This window comes from Chinchilla lanigera, unplaced genomic scaffold, assembly GCF_000276665.1.
Source record: "Chinchilla lanigera isolate Chin_1 unplaced genomic scaffold, ChiLan1.0 scaffold00081, whole genome shotgun sequence".
NCBI lineage: Eukaryota > Metazoa > Chordata > Mammalia > Rodentia > Chinchillidae > Chinchilla > Chinchilla lanigera.
Window position 1 is genome coordinate 2,446,637 of NW_004955482.1, and position 18,447 is coordinate 2,465,083.

Sequence of the window (18,447 nt, forward strand, 5' to 3'; positions counted from 1 at the left end):
CTTTTCATTTTCTCCCCCCACTTCTTCTTCTTTTTACTTTACACTTTCTCCTGAGCATAAATTTCAAGTATTTTGCCAGCTCAGAGAGTCTGTGTGTCATTTCAGAACAGTTAGGACCAGGAGCCGGGGCAGCGTGCAAGGTGACAGGGGAGAGTGCCTGGGATGGGGGAGGCAGTGAAGAGAAAGTAGGATGCACGCCCACTTGGTTTGCAGCAGGCTGGCTGGTGGCCTGTGTCTCTTGGGACTGTGTCTTCCAGTGTGCTCTCCACACATTCGCCGGTAGCATTTCCTACCCCAGTGTGATTATTCACCGCCCTGCTTAGCATCTTTCATTTTTCACTAGTGGGTGGGACTGAACCCAGAGCCTCCACACCGAGCTGAGGATTTCCAAATAAATATGATGGGAGCAGATGTTTTGTGAGGAGCTGTAGACAACTGGCGAAAAGCTGGGAAAGGAACTAGAGCTGAACCCAGAGAAAATCATGCAAAAGAATAAAATCAAATCAGCTTTCAGATCTGAGGATAAGAAGTGATGCAAAAAAGGAAAGTAATACTCTACTTCAAAATGACTCAGTATGAATTCATGACATTTTAAACACTGATGGAAATCTGCAGCTATTGCTTAAAACTCAAAGAAACCTAGAAATATCTCTGGGTGTGGTGGCACACACCTCAGAACCCCAGAGTGTTAGAGTATAGGTGTGCACTGCCAGGCCTGGATTTAACATCTGTGAAAAGTGTCTTGCTCTTAGGATAAAGACAGGAACACTTCTCTGTGTCTGGCCCTTTCTTCCCGCCCACTTTCCCATTGCTGGATTCCATGCTTGGGCGCCATATTGGATCTTGTCAGCAAGGCAGTCCTCTGGGAGGAGCACAGGAGACCAGAAGCCCGGGTTTCTGATGACCTTTTGGACAGCCACGAAGTCCCTTGGGTCTGTTCCATGGTAGCATCGCATTTTCTCTACTTTATACACTTGAAACAGGCCTCTTCCACCAACCATTGACCCGTCCCTTAAGTACCACGCTTGCTCCTGTAATACCGCACGTCTCTTCCTCACAGCACTGAGCAGAGTTTCAAGTGAATATTCTTGGTGGCTCATGTGATTATTTCCCATCTTTCGTAGAGGTCAGTGGATTCCATGAGGTCTGGGTGCACAGTTGTCTCGTTAACTGTAATATTCCAAGTGCTTGGCAGGCCCTCAGTGATTATTTGATTAATGGCTACAGAACCAAAGACCCAGGTTTTACTTGAAGACCTTCAAATCAAGCTTTTTTTTCCATTCAAAGAAGGTGCTTTGCTGTGAGGGTTTAACCGGTGTTCAAAATGTGATGCTCAAAGCTCTCTAGTTCCCAAGCTCTCGGCAGACAGCTCACCCTTACTGCCCCTTGCAGGCGTCTGTGCCCCAGGTGGCAGATGGCGTGAGTGTAGATGAAGAAACCTATTTCCTCATGACCAGCTTGGCAGAGCTGCGAGGCTCCTACCAGCTGGAATGGCACCTTGAGAAAACGTCTAGATGTTCAGCAAAGCTCAGCACAACACTGGCATAAAAAGGGCTCCATAAATTCCTTGAAGAATGAATGATGCATCTCCCTTTCCTTTGGCAGGGACGCCAAGAGCGTGTGGATTGGGGAGGGGTCTGGGCAGGCAGGACAGCGCCGAGTGGGGAAGGGGTTTGGGTTCCACTCATGAGGCTCCATCAAAGCACTGGGTGCCCAGCACTGGCTCTGAGGATGCCCCTCTGCAGCACCTGCAGCTGCCCCGAGTGCCTCGTCCATCTGTGGGCAGGACAGCAGGCTCTACCGCAGCATGCCAAGCACCACTTCATATCTGGTCATTCAGCGACGGCTCTTCACACTCTCAACTCAAGGACCCTTGATGCTGGTCTGAGCCTGCACACTGGAGACAGGGTCGCTCGGTAGTTGATGCTTCTTCACTCTGCAAGTGCTTCCAGTCCCTTTTCCCACGCCAGGATCTGATCTTGGCACTAACAACACCCAGGTAAGGACAACAGGCAGATTCCTGCCTGCACAAAGCCCACAGTTTGGTGGGGATACAGATGGGAAACAAATCAACTAGATAACTTAATTTTATGAAGCTCTAGAAAGAAAACGAACCAGGTGATGGCCACACATGTCCTTTCTGGAGTGATGATCTCTGAGCTAAGACATTAAACTTAGAACGATGAGTTCATGCCAAGTCCATTAGGGAAAAGGGTAGGTATGAAGGCCCTAGGGCAGTGCCACACTGGGCTCATGAAGGACACACCTGCAGGAGTCCAGCCTGGGGGAAGAGGGGCCAGAGAGGAAGGTGTGAAGGAAGGGCAAGGAGGTGGAGGCCAAGGCCAAGGGCTGGGCGCTGGGTAATCCTCCTGTGAGGGCAGTCCCTGGAGGACTGAGCCCCAGGGAATTTGGTGACTTGACCTGTGTGTGAAAGAGAACATTGCAGCCATTTGGAAGGCTGAGGAACATCACAGGGCAGGTGACGGATGTGGGTGGCCACACATGTCCTCGGAGGGCTGGGGAACATCACAGGGCAATCATATCCATCTTATTCACCACATCTGGCACCGGGTGATTTCTTGTTCCTCTGCAAAGTCAAAGTGATCATGAAAGGGAAACATCTGAATCAATTCGGGACCTTGAGGCAGCCAGGACAGTGGAATTAAAGACACCCCTGAAAGAAGATTCCGGAACTGCTGCAGAAAGTGGCAGGAGGGATGGGAAAAGTGAGGGGGGTGTTCTGACCGGGATTCATGCCAATATGTCTTTTACTGTAGCAAAACTACAGTTTTTACTCATGGATAGTACCTATCATTGAAGCAGCCCCCAAAGAGGTGCTCAAGGACCACAAACACCATCCCAGAGCTCCTCAAGGGATATCAACATTTCATAGCACAATTCCCATGGCCTGGGATAACGTCAGGCCACTTGACAGGCAAGTCATTTCTGAGCAAATGTCACCAGAGTTGCAATGGAGCCTGTAGCTTGTTAGTAATGTGCAGTCGTGGGTGGCAGTGCTATAACAGACTGCACAGTGTAACACACCAATATCTATAAAATTTATAAATGTCCATGCCACCTTCCCCACTTCTAAAATTTATTTTGCAGATAAAATTACCAAAGTGCAGAGTGGCATTTGGACAAAGTTATCCAAAATGGATCTTCCGTGCACGCCAGTTCACAGGCAGCTAGTTTAGACACATCATGCTGTGTCTGAAATTATGCAGATGTGTAAAAATTAAGAGTAAGAGCCTTATGTACGGATATGGAAAATTGCAAGATCTTTTGTTAGATGAATAATAAACAAGCAATGCTGTCTGAAGTTGGGGCGAGGAGGAGGTGTGTATGCACAGGTGTGTGTGCATGTGCAGGTGTGTGTGCATGTGCAGGTGTGTCTGCATATGTGCAAGCATCTTAGGAAGGGTCCATGGTAAGCAGCAAACACTGGCGATCCTTCAGGAGGAGAAAAAGACTGGGTGAATGACAGGGATAGACACTTGCATCTAAGTTTGTAGACTTTTTGAATTTGGAAGTGTATGAATATGTTACCTGCTAGCCCAATAAATTAAGATGAAAAATAATGAAAGCAAAGAGCGAAAATGAACGTCCTTGGCCAAGTGACAAACTGCAACAAACCTTGGAGCTTGGGGTTGGGGCATAAATAGTCAAAGTAATGGACACTCGATCCACGGGCACCCACAGGCTCCCGCCTTCCTCAGATGTGGCTGGTGCCTGGTCGCTCACATCCTCACGTTCCCCTGAGGGAGGGAGCAAAGGGCAGAGTGACTGTGAGGCTGCACAGAAGCAAGAGTTAGGCGGCTCTTTGCGGGGGGAGGTAGCACTAGCAGAGCAGAACAGAGCTTCCAGCGGAGCGCTGGGATGGAGCCCATCTGCAGGGCAGCCTGGCTCAGGGGATGCATGTGCTGCCAGCGACAAAGAGTGCTGCCCCTCTGCCACAACTACATTGCAAGGAGTTCTGGGCAACTGCATAGAAAGCTCCAGGAAGAGCCCCAGGAGGCCTCGTGCCCTGGAAAATTGGATGACACTATGCAGCCCTCTATGGATCCTAAGCAGTTCTCACAAGGGCTCTGCAACCAAGACCCTATTGTTGATCACCTTATTTTCGTGTGAGGCCCCCAAAGAGTCATGAGCCACACAGCTTCCATGTAGAAGAGCTGAGACTTGCCCAAGTCGCCCTGTTTCCATCTATGGTGCCATACTGCTTTTCGGAGGACTCTGGGATGCCGGTGTCACGTGAGTAATAGCTGCACATGTGAGGTAGGAAAAATACTCTTCAGGGTTAAAAGACTGAAATAGCTAATTTCTAATGCTGTCTGCCAGGTATGAGAAGAAGCCACAGTCTCAGTAGGAGTCCCTGCAATTTAGAGAATTTAGACAGAAGGGATCAAACCAGTATTTCATGGTGGCCAGGGTGATTCCGGCCCATCTGCTGAAGTGCACGGAGACTTGCTGTGGGCTGGCACCTGGGATTGCCAGTTACCAGAGGTGCTGCTTTGGCACCAGTAAAGACGCCAGTACTGGAGGGCTGTCCCTGTGTCCCTGAGGAGCCAGTATCTCCAGGGCGAGGTCCCAGTTCAGCATCTGGCCCAGGCTGGAGGCCAGAACACGGGCTCTGAAGTCTTTCATGAAAGTCATTTATTGGCTTGGCAAAGGCATGTGAGACTTGTTAACGTGGTACAATATGTCATTCCGTGAGATGCATTTACTTTATACATTCTCAGTTGTCCCTGGGGACAATCTGCCAGACGAAGGTGGGAATGAACACAGAACTTGCCTGCTCTGGCAAGGAGAAGGCTCATCCAAGGCTGGGTCCATGGGCAAAGAAGTGAGCTTCCAAGGTGACCTGGGGCCACGAGCTGGGCAGGGCACCTCATGGGGCTGGACCCCACATCCCCTCACTCAGGGGTCTCCTTCTCCATGTTGGAGCAGGAGAAGCACTGAGAACTGGGTAGGCAAGGGTTAATGGTGACAGTGGTTCTTAGCAGCCCTGGGATCTTGGCAAGCATTGAACCCCTCTGAGTTCCCAGCACCACAGTTATCTGCTACAATGTGCAAATCTCCCCAAATTTGGTGGTATAAAGCAAAAATGTCACTGTGTTTTTTGTGTGGTTTTAGTGTATCAAGATTTCTGGAAGAGCATGGCTGGGTGGTTTCAGCCAGGGCTGCCCATTCTGTCACTGTCAAAAGTAGCCAGAGGTGGAAGGCGGCCGGAGCAGTGAGGGGCTGCTGGGAACCTTGACTCTGGGTTCTCCTGGGTCTTCCACAGTGGGTACTGGGCTTCCTCACAACATGGCGGCCTCAGAGCTGCAGGAGGGCTTAGATGTTCACTCAGGGCCTTCCTGACCTAGCTTTGGACGTCACATAATGTCACTCCTGCTGAGTGATATCAGTCACGCAGTCACAAAAGCCCACTCAGTTTGCAGGGAGAGACAAAGCTGCCACCCCTTAAGTGGGGAAGGGTGAGACGGCAGAGGAGCCTGAGACCTGCTGGAAATATCTTTAGGGATGTACAACCTGTCACACGCAGTGTTGTCATTTGGAACCGGATCACACTGACACGCTGCACAGCACCGAAGAGAAGAGCTGACGACACATACAAAGCATCCCGCATTGGAAGATCCCCCGGGGCCATGCTCAAGGGGCGGCTTCAGGGCCTGGCATCTCTTCCTTGTTCCTAGAAGTATTGGTTTCCTTGGGACAGCAGAGCAGCGCTCCTGGGACGATGCCCCGCTAGCATGGATGAGCAGTGAAAGCACTGCTGCTAGCTCCGACATCAGCTCCAGCTCTGAGACGCCTGACCTGGAATATTTTCTCTGGGTCTCCTTCCTGCCTCTCCCTGTGACCCCACTCACCCTCCTGCCTGCAGCTTCTGTGAGGGACAGAGAAGACCACGGCCTCACCCACCTTGGGCCTCCACCTTTGCCAACAACCTCCATGGCACCCGGGATCTCACAGCCCCGGCTGGATGTGGGTGAAGAAATCATACGGTCACCATTTGCCACAACATTTGTCAATCCACAAAATCCTTTCTCTGAGAACCCAGGGTATCCCAAGCCAATGCCACCGATCGTGAGGTTTTAATGTGTGGCTGTTTGCTATCTTCCGGTACATCTCATCAGGAGGACGCTGCCTCGCTCTGCCGCCACTGTCTACCCTAAGCAGCTATGAGAACAGTCATATTCCAGAATTCTTCAAAACCCAATAGCTGAGTACATTATAGAGTATGCAATTGAGACTGCTTAAATGAATACTAATGGGCATTTTATTTACCATTTTCAATGAATTTTGCTTTCTGAAAAGCCCTTCTAATTTTATTACCTGACTGATTTACCTCCTGCTCGAGCAGCCGAGGGTCCCCAAGGCCTGGCGCTCTTGAATTAAGGGAGCTGGAGGCTGCCGCAGCTGCTTCCATTCCAGGGAGGGTGCAGAATGGGACCGGCATTGCTTGGTGTCTCGAGGAAGCACACAGACCACAGAAAGTGCTCTGGGAACACCTGGAAAATGTTCACTGGTCTACCCTGCACCCTGAGGAGGGCAGCAGGAGGGCACACGGTGCCACACGCAGCCTTGGGCAGGGCTGCACTCTGTGAGACTGTGGGTGGATGGGGATGAGCGACCAGGGTTCTGATGCAGATTTATACAAGACTGCTGGAAATGCAGGCGCGCCTGTGTGATTCGGTCTGCTTAGCGGAGACCGTGGGGTGAAAATGAGTGCTGGGCGTCTCTGAGCAGCAGGCCAGCCGCATTCGCACATCTGCCCTGGGAAAGAGGCTCTTTTCTGCAAGCCCCATTCCTGCAGGGTCCAGGCAATCGACCTCCTGCAGGAAATGGGCTTTCTTTGGGCTGAAACTGGCCACTGGTGCACAGCATTTACATAATGGCGAACAATTTTCCCGGACAATAATCCTTTACTTGGATCTGCATGGTGATTTGAAGACTCAGAACACATGTTTACAAATTGGGAGATTTCATATGATATGGTTCTAGGAAAATCCAGCAGTCTGAGGCACAGGACTCAGGTTCCCACAGAGAGGGCAGAATGGACTGGCTGTATGTGGGGGTGGCCCGTCTCCCGCCAGGCACTCATGGTTGGGGAGCAGGTGCACCCTACCCGCCCCTGCCTTGGCTGCCTGTGCTGGGGCCTTTGTGGTTCCCGCCTAGAATTCTGAAGCTCACTTGGACACCTCTGCTTGGGTTCTGCTATATCCAAACCCTCTTAGCTTGCCGCCCTTGGGGGGACCCCCAATTCTGCAGCTTCTGCTAGCCAGTAGTAGCAATTTCAGGGAGCCCCTGGAACACCACAGTAAGTGTGCCTGAAGTGTGGAAAATCCATTCCAGACTCTTCCACAACTTTATGATTAGTTAGAAAGGGAGTCTGTTGACGGTCCTGAAGCCAGTCCTGGGCACCCGCACCCCACAGCTGCATGTGGGGACAGAGGGTGGGGCCTGTGGCCTCCTGTCCTCCCCCAGCCCAGCATTCCTGGCTCCCAGGCCCCTCCCTGGCGCCTTGTGAGCCTTGTTTCTCACTTTTATGCCGGCTGTGTGGACACAGCAAGACTGGGAAGGCCATGGACTTGGAATCAAGTGTCCCCAGCACCTCTGAAGCAGCCCACCTAAGCCCCATAAATCAGCATAGTGATGAAAGTAAAGACGGCATGGAAGGAAGAAAGTGCAATGAAAAGATAAAGAAGCCAGAGAGTCTGTTTGGGGCTGGTCTATCTTTAATTCTGCCCTGACATTTGCTAATCTCTCTCCCCGCACGAGCAGGACGCCTCTGCTGCTAATGCTAGCAAGCTCGACTTCAAAAGGAGCCTTATGTTTCAATTGTATTTGTATGATCGCTTCTAATTTGTGCTACACATAGGAGTTTCTTCCATTGACTTGGAGACGTTAGAGCTAAGTTTTAAAGGAAAACGGTTTTGAATCATTTGCATTGTGTTCAGCTGGGTGCTTCCTCCCTCTGAGCGTCTTGATTCTTTCCCTCACCTGCCTGACCGTGTGACTCCTCGGTTCACGAGGCTGTCAGAAAGATTTACTGACACAGAGGCACCCAAAGCATTTTGTGAAATGCCAGGCGTGCTGCAAAATATACAGAGTGCTAATCAGCATGCTGTCAAGCGCTACGAAATGTGCAGAATATTTCTGTTATTTGAGTTTCTACGTTTAAGATGCCGTACTTGCTCCCAAAAGAAATTTTCACAGGAATGTTTTAATAATAAACCCTAAAAGAAAAATGTAAAATGCAGAGGGGAAATGCTTTAAGTAAAGGTATACAGAGCAGCCCAGGTGTGCACCTGCGGGAAAGCCGGCTCTGTGCTCGCCTGCGGCACTGCATTCCCAGTCCAGAGCCCCCAGTAAACTCACCAGCCTTTGGCATTTCCCCTGAAGGGAAGAACTCAGAGAAGCCCAGAGGGCGCCCGGAGCAGAATCTCTCGCTGGATCAAGGTACATCCTTCACATCCAGGCAGCCAGGTCAGCTCTTACTCTCTGCCCCATTGAGGTCTGCCGCACGAGCTTTAGCAGCCACGTGCCTAATTGAGCTCCAGCCGCTCCGACAAGTCCTGACACAAAGACTCAGACCGGGCAAGGGGGACAAGAGGACGCACAGAAGATGCTCCCTCAGGAGTGGAAGCCGAAAGGGCCAGACCTGCACCCCTGGCCTGTGGGCTTTCATCCTCCTTCGCTGCAGCGGGGAGGGCTTTGCTCTGTGCTGGACTCAGAGTCGGCAGGACCTCCGGACAGAACAGTAATTGCGCTGCTGGCCTCAGAGCCCGCAGGTAGAAGTACAGACTCTCAGTGGATACAGGTTCTAGTACGTACCCAGCTGATTTGCCTCAAGGCTGAGATGTTCGGACTGCTGATCTGCTAATCCCTGGGCCCCGATGGCAAACGTGACACAATCGCGTGTGTGTGGACCAGGTTCAGGCTGTCTCCTGGGTCTGGGGGTGTCGTGGTTCACATCTAGATGTCCCCCACAGGCCTCATGTGCTCATAGACAGGCTTTGGGGACGCTGATCAGATTATGGGCTTGTAACTGACTTGCTGCTAGGAGGCAGGGCCCGGGTGAAGAGGTCACTGGGCATGACCCGGAAGGGTTTCTCTCCCTCCCAGTTCCTCCCGCCCCTTCTCTGCCTAGCTCTCTTGCCAGGGTCGCCCTGACAAAGATTTACACCTGCCCAGGAACAGTGTTGGACCTACAGCCCTCAAGTGAGCAGGGACCCTTCCTCAGTCAGACCCTGGCCCATACCTTCATCACAGCCTCCTGAGGCCTCAAAGTGAGGGTTCTGGTAAGATGGGCCAGGGTCCCTGACCTATACACACAGTGAGGTCATAAATACGGCTGTTTTGAGCTTCTAGTTTTGGGGTCATGTGTCACACAGTGGAAGGTAACACGCCCACCCGACCTGCACCCCAGAGGGAGAAGGTGGCCCTGCAGCCTTCTGTGTCACTGTCGTCCTGATTTGAGCGGTGGTAGCCTGTCTGGCTTTGACCCGATGGATGGGCCCCAGGCACGGGCAGAGCGTGTCGCCATCTGCTCTTTCTCAAGGTTGGGGGAAGATGGGTGCCCAGGGGGCACTGATGGGGTTGAGCTGATAGCCAGCTCACCAAAACAATCACACTGGGTTGTGTGGCTGCCGGTCCCCGAGGGGCAGACGCACCCAGCTCTCACAAGCCATTGTGAGGTTTGCTCAGCACACCATGGCAACAGTGTCGCCCCAATGACTCTTCTGAAAGGGCAGAGTTACCCCTCCTGAGACATTGCTTTGTGCATAGAGAGCACCAGGGCACCTGCAGCCGCCCTGCTGTGCCCAGCTTGGGTCTGACCCCGGGGCAGTGACCAGCCTGTAATTGGGAAGGGAGCCAATCCTAGAAGTCAACGCTTTGCTGAGATTCAGAGACAGGACAAACAGGGCTTCCTCCCCAAGGAGCGGTGGATTGCACTCTCCTGGGTTCTCATCTGTTCCTGACATGAAGAACTATTTACATACACAGGCTCACTGCCTGCTAATTAACAGGTTTGCTTTCATTTGTGTAATCAGCACTAATCTTGTGGGCTAATTAGACTTTATGCACAGTCGATGTTCAGGAGGTTGAATCTGGCCTCTAAACTCCCGTGTATAAGGGACCCGGCAGGCACACAATCCTTCTGGTCAAGTTTTCACCTGGCCAGAGGCCTTGTGACCACCTCCTGACTGATTGCACCCCCAGATGTACTAAAACTCCTCCTTGGGGTCACGAAGGGGACAGCAGGTGCTGCGATCTGAAATTGTCCAGGATGCCAAGTGCTTTTCCTGGTTTCACCCTCAGCGAGTCTGGCTAACTTAGCTACTTTCTCTGGTGGGTTAAAATACCTGACACCCACAGTTTAAAGGGGGACAGGCTGGTTTGTGCTCAGGATACTTAGAGAATTCAGTCATAGTTAGCCCGCTCCAGGACAGAAATAGCTAGGTAGGAGGCTGTGGCGGAGGAAGGCCGCTCACCTCACGGTGGTCAGGAAGCAGACAGCAGGGAGGAGGTGGGAATAGGAATGCACCCTTCAAACTCACACTCCAGAGACCACCTCCAGCCAGGCCCCACCTCCTAACTGCTTGTTCAGCGCGTTCAGTATGGCGTCCCTGTGATCCAATCACCACCAAACACATCAGGCTTTTGGGGACACTCAGATCTAAAGCACAACACCTGCCAGGGGCCCCAGTGGCTAACAGAACAAGGGTGTTTACAAACAAAGTGGAGAGGTAGAAGATTTTTCCCTTCCTTCCCTCCTTCCTTCCTTCCTCTTGCTTTAGGGCAGCTTTGCAACATTCACTTAAGACAGTGTGTCCAACAGCCGATCATTTCTTCCCTCGGCCCTAATCGCACCAGGAGCACACAATGACAGAATGTATCCAGAGCCTTAAAAATGATCATGCGTTTTGATTTTAAGAATCCAACCACGGGAACTATAGCATATATTAAAACATTACACGTACGGCTCTCGTACGGAGCCCCATCCGTACGAGAAGTTCATAGCTATTACTCAACACTGGAAAGAAACATAGACCCTAGAAAGCACCAGCCTTATTGGTTTTAGATCATCCTGAATTTCACTTAACTTGTGAAATTCAACAACTAAGGAGAAAATGCCCTTGTCAGTTTTTGTGGGTCTATGTTTTATTAAGCTATTCACAATTTGAAGGTTTCAGAGCGATGGCGAGGATACTAAATTTAGAGGTTTACAGCTAGTTTTTATAATAAGGAAATGCTGTGTCATTCAGCTTGCAAATTATTTTCCTGTCCTCACTAAGGAATCGTATCCAAACTAACACACGGAGTGAACAGGCTTTATTCCATTTAGAAAACACCGAATGCCAATCTGAATGTGTATTCTGGAAATATTTAAACCTGAGCCAAGGTGCAAGAGGCTCTCTTCATGGGAGGCCACCGTTAGCCCAGCTGAGAAGGGACGCACAGCTCAGGGTGATGGTGCTGAGACACAGAGGGGAAACCTTGGGCCAGAAGACGAAGAATCCTGAGGTCTGATCCCTGGTCTGGTACGGGAAAGGACGGGCAAGCACCCAAGCCCTTGAGCCCTCACCTGGCTCTTCTCCCTGCAAGTCTGAGGTCACCAAGATAAGAATAGCTCAGTTACTTCCAGGACTCAGAGACGCCCAGCGGCAGTCTCTGTGATGTCTCACTGCAGAGCCCTGGAGCGGAGCCCCGTCCTCTCTTGTCACTGCCCCAAACCTGCCGCTCCCTGGATTCCAGGAACAGCAGAGCCCGAGGACAGATCACCCCACGATGACATCATCCCCCAGTGGAAGCAAATTTCCCGAGTCAGGAGCGGGGCTGTCCCTCTCCCAGCCATTCGGGAGCAGTGGTCTCAGGGGAACTGGGTTGTCACCACCTCCCCACAATAAGGACTTCACTGCAGCCACTTTGTAGCACTGGAGAGGAGATTATGATCAACCAGACCCTGCCCCAACCCATCAACCTCTGGGCAGCTGGCCTTTGCTATGTTAAGGGGCCAGGCAGTGCTTTCTGCCTGTCACCCCGGAGGTCACCCCCTCCCCCACAGTGCTCGATTGGAGTCCACTTGCTCTTCCAGGCTTGCTTTTCATCTCTGTTACTGCCTGGCCAGAAAGTCCCACGTCCCAGTATCATTTCCAGGTGGATTTGCGTAATAAGCAAAGAAAATCCTTCTATCACCACAACAGAATTAGACATAATATTTGCTATAAAGAAAGGCTGCTTTCATTTTCTTTTTCCAAGTGAAGTGGAGAAAGATTTCTGAGGAGGGCAGTGTCACGCCCCACATCATGTATAAGCCCGGAACATGGGAGCAGCCTTAACGCTCAGAAATACCACATATCCCATTACATCCTGTGCACAGGGTGGACCTTGGTGTGGGCATTCACACTGTTTTTAAGTAACGCTGATAGAGAAGAGGAAACATTGCCAGTATAAGTGGAAATATGAAAACGAGGACATCTTACAATCCATCTGTCTGTTACGAGTCCCCGTTTGCAAGGTAAACCTGATGTACCTCCTGCACACACAGAGGTTAGATACGTGTGCCACACTGGAAGGGAACAGCCAGCCTGTTGCCCGTGGAATATCCTGGGGAAGAAGGAGCTGGTATGTGCTTCTCTTTGTCTCATGAAACTGAGTTTCCCAGACACATGTGCTTGTACAACCGGGACACCAGGATTTTAAATGACAGTCCACGAAGCCCAAGGAGAAGCTCATGCAGCACGCCTTATTTTTATCATCACTGCCTACTGTCAGCACCTGTCTTCAAATTTCTTCTCACAAGAGACGGACCTGACTCTTGTATAGAAACCAGCAGCTCGTGACAAAGTGTCTTTGACTCACCAGAGAGGGACAGCCTGAGAGGAAGAGTTGGGGGACAGAGGCGTCAGCCCAGGCGCAGTGGGGTGACATCACCCTGCCCCCACAGCAGATCGCACCCGGGAGAAACCTGGGCAGAGCTGCGGGCTGTGCAGGGGGACAGTGCTGCAGTCCCGCTGGCCACCTCCGGGGGACTCACCTGAGCTCATCAATAGCTCTGCCAGCAGTGGGAGGGGCAAGGCTGAGCAGGGCTTCGAGGCAGGATTTGGGCACAGGCCCGGGACGCACGACCGGTGCCCGAGGAGGTGCTGGAGCCGCTTACCTGTTGCGTGCGCCCAGGCCCAGGCGCTGGCAGGCCACCGTGGTTGTGGCGTGCTTCCCACCATTGCCCACCTCCTGCTTCACGTCCCACAGCCTTGGCTCGCTGGTCCGAGCGCTCAGGATGTTCACCCCCTTCTTCACCTTGGCTCTGCGGGGAGGTGGGGAGAGACACGACGTTAGGTGAGATCTCCCCGAGGGCGCCGCGGCCACCCAGACAGATCCGTGCATAGGATGGTGGGCGATCGGGGGCTGTGGAGAGGAGGGGCGGGGAGGAGGAGCTGGACCTGCCAAGGCCAGGGGTCGGTGCCTTGTCGTCCAGTTCCAGCCCGAGGGAAGGGGCCTGGGGACCTTCCTGAGGCCAAGAGGTAGTGTCGCCAAGCGCCTGGTTCATCGTCCTCAGCCGAGACATTGGGGTCTTGCAGGGAGGTTTGGCTGTGTCTGCAGACAAATTTGACTGTCACACCTGGAGGAGGGTGCAGACCTCTACTGGATGCAGGCCAGGGATGAAGTAGACACCCCACATAACAGACACCCAGTCTGAAGCATCAGCAGTGCCAGGGTTGAGAAAGCCTGGTCTAGGTTTATAGCCTAGAGCCTATACTACTTTCTAGCTGTGTGACTTCAGATAACTTATAGCCTCCCTGTGCATCCCTTTCCTCCTTTGTGAAATGAAAGGATAATAACGACCCTTTTATAAAGCCACAGAGATGGTTAAACAGATTGACAAAGGCATTAGAACAGCATCAGGCGTACAGCACACTCCCACTGGGCAGTGCCCAGCCTGCTCTGTACCATGGACCTGACCCAGTCTGCCAAGGTGGGTCAGGTCAAGGGCATCAGCGGAAGGCGTAGAGCCCCCTCTTAGACCTCTTGCTCCCTCACACCTGGCTCCTCTGGACCTGAGTGTGCTCATCAAGCAGCTGAGGACGAGCACGGTGGGAAGAGCATAAAGGGATCCTCTCTCCTAGTGCTCCTTACACGAGCGGAGGGGCCATTTCCAAAGACATCAGCACCGTGGCAGCAACAGATCTGGGCCACTGGAGAGCAGGCGCATTGTGGGAAAATGAATCCACAGAACTTCACACTGCTGCATAAGCTGTCACCCAGAAAAGCTGAAGCAGGATGATTTATACATCGAGTCTTTCTTCTCAGGAGTGGGGGTGCCAGGTGCCTCTGAAAGTGGGTGAGGATTAAGGTGAAGAGGATCAGAGCTAGGTCTGTGGATGTAGCAGCCAGATGAGGACACTGTTCCTTTCTCTACACAAGAGGGGGGCAGCCTGGACCCATGCTCTGCCTGAGGTACCAGGAAGAGTTGAGAATGGGGGTACAGAACTGGAACATAAAGGCTCCATGGCATATGTGGACTTAACATGGGGATTCCTAGGTCTTTGTCCTTTAGGCTAGATCTTCTTTTTCTGTGTTAGTTTTCTGTGTTAGCTTTCTGTCATGATGACAAAATACCTGGGAAAGTCAATTTAAGAGGGGACATATTTATTTTGGGCCCTGGTTTCAGTCATGGTCACTTGGCTGTGTTGCTTTCAGGCCAGTGCTGAGGCAGAATGCTATGGCAGAAGGCGTGGTGGAGAAAGCTGCTACCTCATAGTGGCCAGTAAACAGAGGAGGAGAGAAAGAAGCGGGGCGGGGGGGGGGCGCATATAACCTTTGAAGTTATGACCCCAGTGACCCACTTCCTCTAACGAGACCTCATCTCTTAAAAGCCTCACCTCTCCCAGCAGTACCACCAGCTGGGAGCCATGTCTTTATCGTGAGCCCCAGGGACAGCTCACCATGTCCTCCATGCTATGATGTCTGCCTCACACAAGCTGAGAAACAATGGAGCCTAGTGACCATGGCCTGAAACATCTGAATCCAGGAGATGAAATAAGCCTTTTACCTTCCCGTTTATTTCCTCAGATGTTTTGTCACAGTAACAGAAAACTGACTAACACAGACACTGTTAATGGGGTCACTGCTATGACTGTACCTGACAATGTGGTGAAGGAACCTTTGGAATTGGGCTGCAGGAGGGGCATAGAAAAGGTTATAGACTCAGGATGAGAAGATCCAGAATTCTGTAAGAGGAGCTTAATAGCAGTTCTGGTCAGATCCTGGAAGACCAGAATGATGATTGGAATGCAGACAGTAAAGACCAGGCTCAGGAGGTTTCAGATAGCAATGAGGACACTAGTAGGATTTGCTGAGAGGTCATGTGTGTTACAACCTGGTAAAGAATGTGTCTATGCTTTGTTCATGTCTGAGGCTATGTGAGGCTGAGTTTAAGGTGACAGATGGCTAGTTTATCTAGTGGAGGAAATTTCAATGCCATAAGCATTCAGGCCGTATGCTTTTAGCCAGATTTAGAATAAGAACTGGAACAAAAAGCAGAGAAGGAATTGAAATATTGCTGTTTCACCAGAAATAGATCTCCTGTAAAGCACAGGTTAGGGAAGGCTTTGTTGCTGAGGAGACTCATGCTATTAAAAAGAAATCAAGTACTTTGCACCTGGGCAATCAGAAAGATGCTCTGAGGGCATCTCAGGAACTGGCCAGGCTCCACTTGTTGTGGGCCCCATGGTATTAAAGTGGGAACTCCTTGTCATAGCTACTTGTTGTTGGGACAAGACAATAACTGATACCCACACATTAAAGAAGGAAAGATGTATTTTAGCTCACAGTTTGCAGAGCTTTCAGTCTATAGTCAATTGGTTCCAAGGCAGGGCAGCATGCAGAGGGGCATCGCAGAGGAGAAACAGTCCATGGCAGGGCAGGCAGGAAGCAGCACATGATCAGGGAGGTGAAGAGCTATATACCAGTCCAGGCCACATCCATGCCCTTTTCCATCTGGCTTCACTTGCCAACATCACACACAGCTATCAGCTCACTGGTGAACTAATCCAGTATCACACACTCATGATCTAATAATCACTTCCCAAAAGCCCCTCATGTGAGTGTACAAGGCTTTGATGAGGCAGATATCCAGATAGAAGCCTTGGCCCTCTTTTAAAGACTTTGCTTTGAGGAAATAGTGCCTGGGCACCACGCTTGCACAGGCCTGCCTAGGAAGTTATTTATCCGGGATTGGTTTCATTGTGCTCAGCCATCCAGCAGTCACCACCACCATGACTCAAGGGGGCCTGGCTACTGCTCAAGCTGGTGGCAGACTTTGGTGTTGCTGGTATTATAGCCATGCAGAATATAAGAATTTTAGGGTCATTAGGGCTTCCACCTAGATTTTTTAAAAAGGCCTGTGAGGCCAGGCAGTGTGTGACAGGGTCAGAGACCTTAGAGAAAGTGATAGGACAATCCATGCAGCTGTGAAGAGGAAAGCCAAAGTTGCAGTGGAGACCATAGGAAGTTACAGATGCCAGGAATGTGGAATGTTTGCCCAGGAAAGCTGCAGGTGGTGAGCAGAGCTAGCCTAAGAGAGCAGCCATGTGGGCTGTAACTGGCAAGGCCACTGGAGTGGGGCTGCCTGAACCCTTTTGAGCTCACATCTCAACAGTGTGCCTTGGGTGCCAGACAGGGATCTTCAGGATTTAATATTTATCCTGCTGAGTTTTGGTTTTGCTTTGGTGTGGTCTTTCCTTTCTAGCTCTCTACTTCTCCCTTCTGGAATAGGAATGTTTACTCTATGTATGTTGAAAGTATACAACATTTTTCCTCAGTTTTATAAGAGCTCAAAGCTAAGACTCATCTTGAGTCTCAGAGGGGACTTTGGACTTGGACTTTTGAGCAATGCTGCAATCGTGAAGACTTTGGTGATTCTTGGAGAAGGACTCAATGCACTTTGTCCTGTGAGATGGATATGAGCCTTTGGGTCTAGGTGTGAAATGTTACAGCTTAGATCTAACATATCATCTACAAGCTCTTGACGACATTGGTGTAGGTAAAGACTGTGAACTAAACATCAGTTGCACAGGAAATATGAACACATACGAACACCTCAAAGAATGAACAACTGGAATCTCATCTTATGAAAAAGCTTTTGTACAGCAAGAAAAATCACCAAGAGTGAAAAGACAACCCACAGTGTGGGGAAAATTTTTTGTCAGCTGTTCTTCAGACAAAGGACTACTATCTAGAATATATGAAGAACTGAAACAAATCAGACTGCCCAAATTTAAAGTCACAATCCAAAACTGGGCATCTAAAATGAATAGGCACTTCTCAGATGAAGAAGTAGAAACTGCTAATAAATATATGTTCAACATCACTGGTCATTGGACAGATGCAAATTAAAACAATGCTGAGATTCCATCTCACCCCAGAAAGAATGGCTATTATCAAGAAATCAACCCATAACAAATGTTGGCAGGGCTGTGGGGAAAAAGGAATCCTTCTCCACTGTTGGTGGAAGTGTAGACTGGTGCAACCACATGGAAATCAGTGTGGAGATTCCTCAAAAAAGTAGGATTAGAGTTTCCATTTGATCCAACTATTCCCTTTCTTGGTATTTTCCTGAAAGAATTAAAAGCATCATACCAGAGCAATAAATGCACACCCATGTTTATAGCAGCACAGTTTGTAATAGCTAAACCTTGGAAACAACCCAAATGCCCATCAACCAACGAATGGGTAAAGAAGATGTGTTCTTTTACACAATAGAGTACTACTCAGCCATAAAGAAGGACAAACTTGAGACATTTTTTAGGTGAATGGATGCACTTTGTGACCATAGTGAAAAAAACTGGAGACATATGTGTAAATATTGCATTGTTTCTCTGTGAGATGTGAGAAACTGAAAATGTAAATAAGGACCAAAATGTTTAATAGATATTGGAAATAGGAAAAAAATATAAGAACAATTTTTTTTTGTCTTTTTGAGACAGGCTCTTGCTACGTAGTTCAGCTGGCCTGAAGCTCACTTTGTAGCCCCGGCTGGTCTCGAACTCACAGTGACCCTTCTGCCTCAGCCTCCCGAGTGCTGGGATTACAGGCGTGTGCCACCACGCCCGGCAGGAAGAAAATGTAAAAATGGGAATGGGAACTGGGGTGGGGAAGGAAGGAAGGGAAAAGAAAAAAATGAGAAAAGAAGGAAAAAATGGAAACAAAGCTTTTGTAAATAAGGGGGAGAAGGGATTCAAGGGAGGGGAGGGGAATGGGAAAAAAGAATCAAGTTATATCACATACAGGTCCAAATTCTCTATGATGAAGGTGAAAGTATCTTCTGCAAGCCCCTGTGTGCAAGGCTGGATTCTCCACCAGTGGCACTGTTGGGGATGACAGAACGTTAGGAGGTGGAGCTTAGCTGGCAGAGTAGCTCACTGGGGGTGTGCC

At 50.3% G+C, this 18,447-nt stretch overlaps 1 protein-coding gene across 1 annotated transcript in view; it reads right to left on the reverse strand.

Annotated features, from left to right (window-relative positions):
* The window catches only part of Tmem132c (transmembrane protein 132C), a gene marked incomplete at its 5' end in the record, with an annotated part of 262,619 nt that overhangs the window by 67,096 nt on the left and 177,076 nt on the right, over positions 1–18,447 (reverse strand). The window contains 1 exon segment of the mRNA XM_013503741.1: positions 13,172–13,318. Coding sequence (XP_013359195.1) covers positions 13,172–13,318 — 147 coding nt within the window.